This window comes from Gordionus sp. m RMFG-2023, chromosome 2 (genome assembly GCF_954871325.1).
Source record: "Gordionus sp. m RMFG-2023 chromosome 2, tfGorSpeb1-WG-v2, whole genome shotgun sequence".
In the NCBI taxonomy this organism is placed as follows: Eukaryota; Metazoa; Nematomorpha; class Gordioida; order Chordodea; family Parachordodidae; genus Gordionus; species Gordionus sp. m RMFG-2023.
Window position 1 is genome coordinate 43,596,165 of NC_088776.1, and position 9,812 is coordinate 43,605,976.

At 31.1% G+C, this 9,812-nt stretch overlaps 1 protein-coding gene across 1 annotated transcript; it reads left to right on the forward strand.

Annotated features, from left to right (window-relative positions):
• Window positions 1-9,002: 9,002 nt before the first annotated feature.
• LOC135924584 (DNA oxidative demethylase ALKBH2-like) lies at window positions 9,003-9,715 on the forward strand. The gene is made up of 2 exons (XM_065459657.1): window positions 9,003-9,351; window positions 9,394-9,715. Exons 1-2 carry the CDS (start codon window positions 9,008-9,010, stop codon window positions 9,713-9,715), a joined length of 666 nt encoding a protein of 221 aa, XP_065315729.1. The 5' UTR covers window positions 9,003-9,007.
• Window positions 9,716-9,812: the final 97 nt, after the last annotated feature.

Genomic DNA, 9,812 nt, shown 5'->3' on the forward strand with positions numbered 1-9,812 from the left:
AATGGAGAGGCGGAACGGATGGTGAGAACAGTTAAAACTGCCATGGAGAAAAATGTAACCAATAACAAGTACGATAATTTAAACGAATTCCTATTAGCTTATAGAAACACCCAGCACACGACTACAGGACAAACCCCAGCACAGATGATGTTTGAACGGAATGCTCGGAATCATCTTGAAATGATTGAAGAAACCCATGAGAGCAAACAAGACGATACGCACGCAGATCAAAGAGGTACATTTTTCAAGATAGGACAATCAGTATGGGCGAAAACTTATAGTGACAAAGTAAGGTGGATCAAGGGGACTATAGTGGGCCGATCGGGGAAGTTCATATATACTGTGGATACCGCTAAGGGCCAGTGGAAGAGACATAAGGATCAAATTAGAAAATCTTTTTAAAAAGGTAGATGTTATGAAATCTTAAGGAGATATTATTATTTTTATTTCTTTTATCGATTTTTTGGATTGTTATTATTTTTTTTTTCTTTTATCGATTTTTTTGAATTGTGACTAATTTTTTTTGACCAATTCTTGGAATTTGTATTTTTATTTCTTTTATCGATTTTTTGGATTGTTATTATTTTTTATTTTCTTTTATCGATTTTTTTGAATTGTGACTAATTTTTTTTGACCAATTCTTGGAATTTGTATTTTTTGAAAAAGATTTTTTTTTTGTATCTTTTCTTAGAAAATGAAATAGAAAATTATATTTTTTGGAAAAAGATTTTTGTTTTTTTTTCTTCGAAAAATAAAAATAAAAAGTAGTATGAAAAATAATAAAATTTAAAAAAAAGAAAATCCATTTTAGCATTAAGGAAATATATTATTTAAGATTACGTAAAATCTCGACTTAGAAATTCGGCGACTTAGCAATTCAACAAATAAGAAATTTAACAGGTACGTAAAACGCAAACAATTTTCAAGATTTTTTAGTCAAGACCAAATAACAATAAGATTGTGAAAAAGGCTTCAATTGGAGTTCTTTAAAAAATGATTATTATGAAATTATTGATCACTTTGTTAATCGTTTTTAAGATAGATTTATACAAGTGATTATAATCTTCTATCATGTTTTAATATGTCCCACCTTAACCCTGGTTATTTTATATCATTAAAATGGCCCCATTAGAATCATTATCAAACTTAAATATGGAAACGTTACATCTCAAATGAAATTAATGGAAGGATTATTAGCCGCAGAAGTTAAAGAAACACATAATTTTGAAAATATTCCAAATATTATGTATAAAAAAATATATCATCTTGCATTTAAAGAATTGTATAAATGCTATTCAGCAGCCATCATCATTGGGGTAGCAACGGTTTCTTGTGAGGCCTCATTCTTTACACTAAAGAGTTCTATCGAGCACTAGAGAATCGATGAAAGATCAACGTAAAAAATTTTTAGTATCAATAGCTTATGAAAAAAGAATGGCACGGATGGGAATGATAGTTGTAAACCGAATTTTAACTCGAATAAAAAGTTTCAGGGCTGGATATTTTAAATTTAATATAAAATTTGTTTCAATTTAGGTTAATTCATTTATGTTAAAATTAAAAATCGTCATTTTATAATATAGTATTATTTTGTATATTCATATTATAGTATTATTTTGTATTCATTTACAAATTTTTAATAAAAATAGCAAAAAATTTATATATTTTAATTTTCTAATATGATACTTAGAATATATGGACTGGGTTATAAACGATTACTTAAATAATACGGACCATTTCATATAAATATCTAAACAACCATCAGTCCTTGATCATATTCATACCATGCTGCAATAATGTCCTTGGATCTTTCTTTCCCAAACTAGCAATAACCAAGCTTTTAGCTCTTTATTCACAATCAGCTGTTTATAATTCTCCTGAATTCTTATCATCATTAATGATTTTATTCAAAATAATCAATAATAACCCCATCATTCAAAATTGTTGCTGGCCTATAGTTAATGTATGAGTCAAATTAATTTTTTCTACTACATGAATACTTAATATACCATCCCCTGTATGCCATCGTCACAAATCTGTCCCTCTTGTCAAAAAACAGTACATATTAGGAAAAATGGATGCCTACAAGTCCATGGTCCTCCTTCACTCAGATGCTCACACTCTGGCCACGTTCCTTTTTCCTTTACCAATACTTTGATTATCCCCCAGAAAATTCTGTTCCACTTCACCACAATCCAAATTCCAGCTTCTCAGATATTTTTCTTGATCATCCCAAACCAAATATTATTTCAAGGATCCCCAAAGGTGCTAGATTGTCTGTTGCTAAATCTTTTGCTGACTGCCTATCCTCTCTCTTGCAAAACTTTAGTAATGAGCAAGAATGGCTAAAATTCCTATATTTTGGATATAATACTTTCAGAGTGCCTGACAAAAATTCACCTAAATCCCTCACTCAGCAAATCAAGGATGCTGCTTCGATGAAGACCCCCCATCTTCATGAAAACAAAATCTCACAGTCAGTCTTAAACAAAAGAAGATTCTCACCAATAGAGTTGAAGGCCAATTTGATCTGCAAGAAAATCGACAACTTCAATATTAAAGGAGCACTCAGATTGGTGTCCACACATGACTCTTTAGCTGAGCCATCCATGTCCACCTATTTAAAGTTATGTCAAAAACACCCCTTAGCCAACCATCCCTATTTCTCCTCAACCTCACTCCACTTGCACTTCTCTTTTTACTTCCGAAGAAGTGAGGAAAGCCATTCTCTCGTTTCATCGCGATTCCGCTCATGGGCTCGATGGAATACGCCCCATTTTTCTCCAGGACATCACTTCCTCCTCTACATGCTCACAAACATCCGTTCTCCCCAAATTAACAAACTTCTGCAACAAAATTTTAAACGGTGAGGTTCCAAATTTCGTTTCACCTATCCTCTTTGGTGCCAGGCTAATTGCACTTCAAAAACCTAATAATGATATCAGACCCATTGCCATTGGTTCTACCTTTCGCCGATTAGTAGCCAAGATGATATCATCTCGAATTAAGCATGATGCTTCACGTCTCCTAAGTCTCTTCCAACTTGGTGTATCCCTGGTGGTTGTGAAGCTGTTGTACATTTGTCCAGATTATATCTTGAAAATTTACCTTCTAATGAATCCTTGATAAAAATTGACTCTAATGCTTACAACACACTCTCCCGGAACTCCTTTTTGAGTTCCTCAAGTAATCTTTTTACCAGTTACATTAAGTTTTTTTATTCGTGTTATCAACAGCCCTCCACTCTTCTGTTTGATACCTTTAAAATCCCTTCCGTCGAGGGCATTCAGCAGGGAGACCCCCTAGGTTCCCTATTCTTTTGTTTAGGTATTAATGACATCATTAAATCCATTAATTCGGTCTGCTCATTATCCTTGCATTCCTGGTACATTGATGATGGTATCCTTGGAGGTTCCAATGTTGAAGTCAATAAAGCTGTGAACATCATCAAGGAGGCCGGATCAGCTATAGGACTCTCCATTAATCCAGAGAAATCAGAATTTATCCCTATCAATACAATCGAACCTAATACTAACAAATTCAAATTAACGACTCTTGACGGTCTCTATCATCTGGGAGCCCCTGTTGGTGGTAACTCTGCTATTTCTTTCTTTCTTCAGTCCACTTTGGATACTTTATTAGAGCTGGCAGATTTATTTTCCCTTCTTCCTTCTCATAAAGCCTTTTTCCTGGTGAAAATTTTTTTCAATATTCTACGTATTCTTTACGCACTTCGCTCAACTGCCATATTTAAATTCCCCATTCCACTTGGAGTTTATGATAATGGGATCAAAATCCTTATCAAAAACATTCTAAATCTTAAATTCGATGAAATTGCTTGGACACAGGCTTCTTTACCCACAAAGATGGGAGGTCTGGGCCTCAGATCTCCATCCGATCTCGCCTTAACGGCCTTTATATCCAGTTGCCTACTAAAAACATATAAATCCCAATTCTTTAAAACCCGACTCTTCTTTTAATGATGCAATCATCGAATGGAGGACACGAATTTCTGCTGATCACCCTCTTCCTGAATCTAATAAGCAGAAGGACTGGGATAGGCCTATTATTGCGCTCTGCGTTGAATCACTTCTTTCCAGAATGCAATTATCAGACCGTCCCTTATTCTCTTCTTTGCTTAATGGTTCAGGCCATGAGTTTCTCGAGGCCATTCCGTCTATTAATCTGCAATTACAACTAAATAAAAACGAGCTCACACATGCAATCGGTATCCGTTTAAATTGCCTTATTACCCAACCCCACATATGTTCAGGTTGCGGCTCCGCAGTTTTGGGCAATGGAAGACATAGTCTTCATTGTCGCTCATGTAAAGGTCGAATTGTAAGACATAATCTATGCAATTCGATCATTCTTAGAGCTCTTAGATCTGCTCAAATCCCCTCCACTCTACCATCCGGTCTTTTCAGATCTGATGGGAAACGGCCTGACGGTATTTCGCAAATTCCTTGGAAGCGCGGTCAATTCCTGGTCTGGGACTATTCTTGTATTGATCCACTCGCTCCATCAAATCAAACAGTCAATATACTCGAGAAAAAGGAGACACTCAAAATAGCGAAATATTCCGAAATCTCTCAAGAATATATTTTCATCCCCATTATTTCCACTACCCTTTCTACTTTTGGGAAATATGCCTTATCCTTTTTCAAGGAACTCGGCTCGCACATTCGTCAACTAACCGGTGAACCCCGCGAGGGCTTCTTCTTAAGGCAAAGGCTCTCCATCGCAATACACAAGGCTAATTATATTAGCTTCATAAGCAGTCTCTCCCCACAAGATTATCCTTCCTAACCTCAATATATTTTTTTTTATTTTTTTTTAACACCGTCACAAACATATCCTCCAATACTATATTTATTTATTTTTTTAAAATGTTTTTTTTATATGTATATAAATATATATACAAATATTAATTATATTGTATTATATAAATAATTAGCTAAATAAAGTTATGAATGCTTAATTATTTGTTTTATTTTAAAAATATAGTGTCCTCCCCTCAAGTAAGCAGTTTCACCCCCCCCCCCACCCCCAGCTGAAATTTCCTGGCTAGGGCACTGTACAAGACCCTCAAATAAATATGAGATTAAATTTTTTAATATATTATTAGATCAAGCGGGAAATTCATTGAAAGAAGGTTTCCAGCAGTTAAAGCTATTTTAAGATCTTTTTGAATTCTTATTCTATAAACCAGAATTAATAAATGCGCCTGAAAGGGAGCTAAAGGAAAAATGTTACCAATTAGATATTTAACAAATCAGGATACATTAGAAGGAGATATTAATCCGGAAGATCGATCTACTAATTGAATTAAAAACTTCAGTGAAAATATTAAACAAGCATTCCATAAAAACTTCATTGGAAATTTTACGATATATTAAAATTAATATACAAATATATCTATTGTATTAAGGATTATTTTAAATTATTCCCCAATTCCCTGGCACCAGCAGAACGCAGCTTCCAAAGCTCAAATTAATTAAAACTTACCTTTGATTCTGTATGGCACAGGACTGACTTGTTACTCTCACTTTAATTTCAATAGAAAAAGATATCGTCCTTTCGTTAGATTATATTGACATAATATCCTCTTTTGTAAATAAAAGGGCGAAGAGTATAAATATTTTATTTTATGATTTTAATCATTTATTAATGTGCATTACTCATTATTGATTAAATTTAATAAAGTATATATGCTTTTAGTTCTCATAGCGAAAATTTATCAAATAAGCTCGAGTGTATTTTTTTAGGGGTCGCCAAATTATTTTTTGCCCTGGGCCGACAAAAGCCTCAGCACGGTGCTGTGACTAACTATTTGTTTTATTTCAAAAAACAATTACACCCCTCCCCCTCCTCCCCAAAACCAAACTAGAAATTCCTGGATATGGGCCTGTAGTAAAGTACTAATTTAAGTTATTCTTTTTAAAATACATGAAGGGACTACCATAATAATTTATAACGCTAAAATATTTTTAGAGGGATAGATATTGGTTTGGGGAGGGAGGGGGGGAGTTGGTCTCAGTAAATTCTTTGTTATATATACTCTGTTTTTACTATTAGTCTACTACTTTCTGTGACCGTGTTATATCAAATTTTATTTATTCATAAGGATATTATAAATGAAGGCCATCATATAATAGATGACATATATAATGCTGATTCTACTAAAAACGATAGTGATTTATAGGAATATGCATAATTATCTTAATATTATAAAAGATTAAATATTTATACATTATACGAATAATTTTCAGCTTTAATTTTAAAAATTCCTAACCAACATTACCCACAAAGTTGTGGAGTAGAGTGGAATAAAAATATAGTTTGAAAGAATTTAATAAAAAAAGGATTTTTAATGAAACTGATTTAAACCTAATACCTTACACTAACGGGCAACACTTACATGAGCGAGAGGGGTAGGAACACTTGCATCCACATTTTTTTGAAGGGATAGGGCGTAAGATATAACGATGGTGAACTAGGGGTAATTTATTAAATTTTTAGATAAAATAGGGCAAAATGTATTGCTGTAAAAATTAATACTTTTATTATAGAATACAACGATATTTCTAAACATCAATCAAATCTATATATGGCAGACAATCATAGACATCATTTTCCAAATAAAACTATTTCTGGATCACTTTTTGCATTTAAAAGGATTAAAAATTATATCAGTAAACTCATATTCGTGCCAAACAATATACTATAATAATTGATTAATTGTAAATGAGGGAGTTTTTAACGAATATAAAAAATAACTCTTCTACATGTAAAAATATCGCCGCCGAAGGCGCTGGGAATTTTTAGGAGGGTAGGTAAAGGGTTTTTAGGGGGGTTTGCATCCAGTGAATAACCCTGTCATGAAGAGGCTGCTAACGAGAGAGTTTCATAGTTATCGTTTGAATTTGAATATTTCTTAGAGTAAATTATTATAGTTAAGCTTACTCATAATAATATGTGCACTTTCGATCTCCCATAAAAAAATTATACTCCCAATTTTAGACTTACACAAAAAAATTAAAAAATAATTTAGTCTTGTCACATAGGAAATTAAAATAATCTGTTCTAGTTTGTTAGAATCGAGTATTCTATTATCTTTAAAGACGAGCTTTTATACCAGAATTCTTTTTTTGAATGGCAGGTGTAGTTTCGAGGTTAGATATCTTGACTGAAACCCAACAAAGCCTGGATTTCGGGGAAGCACTTTTTTAAATCAAACCCTTGGATGAGGATGAGGCAAGGTTGCATTAGATAAACGTAATAATGGTTAACAGTGGACCCTAATCTTTGAGCGATGTAATTAGAATACCCTCTGAAAAGTACCATTCTCCCCCCCCCCTCCTTCGAAAAAATGGTTGATTATTTTTTTGACACCCAAAAATTTCAAAAATGATTTATATCGCATCATCTTTAATATATAATATAAATAAAATGTAAAAAAATATATACTTCAAAAATATTATTTTTATTACATCAATCTTTAATATATAATATATATAAAATGTAAAAAATATATACTTTAAAAATATTAATTTTAAATTAATCATTTAGACAAATTAAGGGAAGAGAAAGAGAAAGAATTTATAATATCATCAATATTTAATTGTTTAAACAAAAAAATTTCCATTGATAAAATGGTTAAATTATTAAGAAATGGATCTTTCATGGTACTACGAAGTTTTGTTTTAATTAATTTAATTTTACTCTGGCCTTTGAGGTAGTAGGAATGTTTAATAAATATTTATATAAAATTGATAAACTAGAGAAGGCTGAAAAATTTACAATTATACGATAAGGTAAAATAAACGAATGGTTTTTCAAGTCTAAATCATAAGTCTCAGAATTATCATCAGAAGAAGCTAAATAATGTATTATTAAAAAATTTTAATTAAATAAATTTACTATTCTTAGAATCTGACATATAATTATAAATATTTCGAAACTTTAACATTTCTTCAAAAATCTGACTTGAATTTAAATGGTAAAATTCACCGATATCCTTGATATCAACTTTAACGATTGATTTTTCCGTCATTCCCTTTGGTGTAAAAAATGATGCTTGATTTAAAAATTTCATCGATTCATCACTAAATCTTTCATTAAACTGCATAATAATAAAATCAGGCGCAATATAAAACACACTGGGTTTAAAGCTAAAATAAAATAAATTCCCAATTTTTTGTAAATTGTTAAATACAAACAATTAAATATTCAATAAAAGAATTATTTTGCTCTTTGTCCATTTTTGAGAAATATTCTTAAAAGTTACTATTTCAAAGCTTTTATTTATATTGTTTCAATTAATTCCGCCATATCTTTTCTAATGTGTCTGTCCATTTATCATCTCTTATATTATGCCATGTGCAATTATTAAATATGTATTTTTTATTGTTAATATTTTTGATCATATTTTGAAGTTGGAAAAATAATTTTATGACAAGAAATCTCAGATAACAAATTTGCTAAACATCAACCAAAATTTGCCCTCCCCTTTATTATTTAATTTAATATGTATTAACGGAATTACGAGGTCGAGTCTGATATCATAAACCAGAAATCAATTGGTTATGAATGTGTGCAGTAAAACAATAAAAGAATTAAATTTTTAAAAAAATACCCCCACTCAAATTTTTAGCAGCAGTTGCTTCGGACCCCCCCCCCCCCCACCCCCCGTTGAGGGGCCACTGATGGTTAATAGTTTATTGCTTAGTAAATTGCTATATATTATACGTTGAGATGCAGGCTTTTAATTATAATAGCGTTTATTCAATAACGATCTCAAATCTGGAAAGGCATGAATTCATTTAAACGATATTCAGTTTTGAAAAAATTTGTTAATCCAATTAATTTAAACATACACCATATATTAATATTTATTTTTTAAGATTAATAAACTCTCTAGAATAACTGATCAAGAACTGAAAATATCAATTAAATGAGTGCTCTGCATATTCGCTTTAATATAAACCCTTGCGGGAAAGGTTTAATGAAGCAAATTATACAAACCGGGACGAAGGAGATTGTGCAAAAGACTAATTGTTTACACATCAAATACATTCCTTATTTAAATTTTAAAAGAGCTACAAAATTATTTAATTTATTTGAAGAAAATATAAAATATTTTGAAAGTGATAATTTAATCAAAGTATTTGTTTTTAATAAATGGCATAATATACCAAGAAAACATGTTGCTTTTGGAGATGAAAACATTACATATACTTTTTCAAAAGTAACAGTACCAGCCATGCCTTGGCCAGATTTTCTATTTAGATTAAAATCGGAAATTGAAGAGCTAATTAAATTTAAGTTTAATTTTGCATTGGTGAATAGGTAAAATAAATATATATCTGAAATATAATTGATATTTGAAAGGTATCAAAATGGTACTGATTACATGGGGGAACATCGTGATAATGAGCCTAATTTAGACCCAAACAGCCCAATAGTATCCATAAATTTAGGTGAAAACAGGTCATTTGTTTTCAGGCATAAATCTTTAGTAAGAAAGAATTCAAAAAACAAACCAATATCAGTAAGTAATATAACTGATTGTGTTGAACTCGAATTAAAACATGGAAGTTTATTAATTATGTATCCTCCTACAAACCATTATTGGTATCATTCCCTTCCAAGGAAAAAAAAATTAAAAGGTGTAAGAATTAATATAACCTTAAGAAACATATTAAAACAGTAAAATTTTATATAAATTACAGTTTATACCAGTCATATAATTAAAATAAAATCTTAAGCTATATTTGCTTTTATTATAAAAAAAATCTTTACACATATAA

Coding starts and splice junctions, on each gene's coding strand:
- LOC135924584 (XM_065459657.1), top strand. CDS start 9,008: ATGAAGCAAATTATACAAACCGGGACGAAGGAGATTGTGCAAAAGACT. Junction 9,352..9,393: donor AATTTTGCATTGGTGAATAG/GTAAAATAAATA, acceptor GATATTTGAAAG/GTATCAAAATGGTACTGATT.